Source organism: Vollenhovia emeryi, unplaced genomic scaffold (genome assembly GCF_000949405.1).
Source record: "Vollenhovia emeryi isolate VEMERY1.0 unplaced genomic scaffold, V.emery_V1.0 DF950450.1, whole genome shotgun sequence".
Taxonomy (NCBI): Eukaryota; Metazoa; Arthropoda; class Insecta; order Hymenoptera; family Formicidae; genus Vollenhovia; species Vollenhovia emeryi.
In genome coordinates this window covers 1-1,204 of record NW_011955916.1, presented here as the reverse complement: position 1 = coordinate 1,204, position 1,204 = coordinate 1, and the positions used below count along the sequence as shown (strand labels likewise).

The 1,204-nt window shown below is 39.4% G+C and overlaps 1 protein-coding gene across 1 annotated transcript; it reads right to left on the bottom strand.

Moving 5' to 3' along the window:
• Positions 1–77: 77 nt before the first annotated feature.
• LOC105568245 lies at positions 78–999 on the bottom strand (the record flags this gene model as incomplete). The annotated part of the gene is made up of 1 exon (XM_012023781.1): positions 78–999. A coding segment is annotated over exon 1 (922 nt), but the record flags the coding sequence as incomplete, so codon positions are not given.
• Positions 1,000–1,204: the final 205 nt, after the last annotated feature.

The window sequence follows — 1,204 nt, the reverse complement described above, 5'->3', positions numbered from 1 at the left end:
AATTAGAATAGGGCTTATCAATCCCAACGGATCGAACAACCGCGATATTGCAGATAGAACCTCTCTTTTCGTTTTACTCGACCTTGTTATGGAATTAACAGAAAACTCAAACACGTCTCGCTCGGGATGCCAAGTCAAACCCAATGTTTTTATATGTGTCTCATTTACATCGCTCGCGACAGTCAACGATTCGTCAATCTGTTCACTAGAGTGTAATTCATGTAAAATTTCCTTATAATTTGATCGCCACTTATGTGGTTCAAATCCTCCATTATTTAACAATTCCTTTAATTGCTTAATCAAATCGGTTGCCTCGTCAATTGAACTAACACCGGTTAATATATCATCCACGTATAAATCATTGAGTAAGACTTGAGACGCTTGCGTCAATCGATCGTCCGCGTTACTTGCCAAATGTCTCACGCAACGCACGGCCAAAAACGGAGCACACGATAATCCGTATGTCACGGTGTTCAATCGAAATTCTCGTATAGGTTCGCCCACCGACGACCGCCACAGAATCCTTTGATAATCTCTATCGGCTTCGTGAACCAAAATTTGTCTATACATCTTTTTCAAATCGGCTGTGATTGCAATGGCATGCAATCTAAATCGTAACATGATATCAATTAAATTATCTTGTAATCGCGCTCCAATCATTAAAGTATCGTTTAGTGAGATTCCCGCCGTAGTTCTGACCGACCCATCGAACACTACGCGTAACTTCGTTGTAAGACTAGATTCGTGCATCACGCCGTGATGCGGTAGATAAGTAGGATTCATTATGGTAGATTCGCTGTTCACGATCGACATATGATTTAATTTGATGTACTCTCGCATAAAACTCGAATATTGATTATAAAATTCTTGCTTAGTTTTGAATTTTCGTTCTAAGTAACTCAGTCTTCGTAAAGCTATCTCTCTCGAATCGCCTAACTGCTTCTTATTGTCACGGAAAGGTAGTCTGACAACAAACCGTCCCGACACATCACGACTCATCGTGTTTATAAAGTGTTCTTCGCATCGTTGCTCTTCTACGGACAATTTAACCGATCTCTCTGCTGGATATTCTTCTAACTCCCAGAATTTTAAAAGAGTTTCGTTAATTGATTCTCGAATGAACAAACATGAGAGATTTGAAGACAAGTAATTGCTCGATTTATTTGTTATTAAATAATCAGGTATCGGTCCTGAGATTATCCAA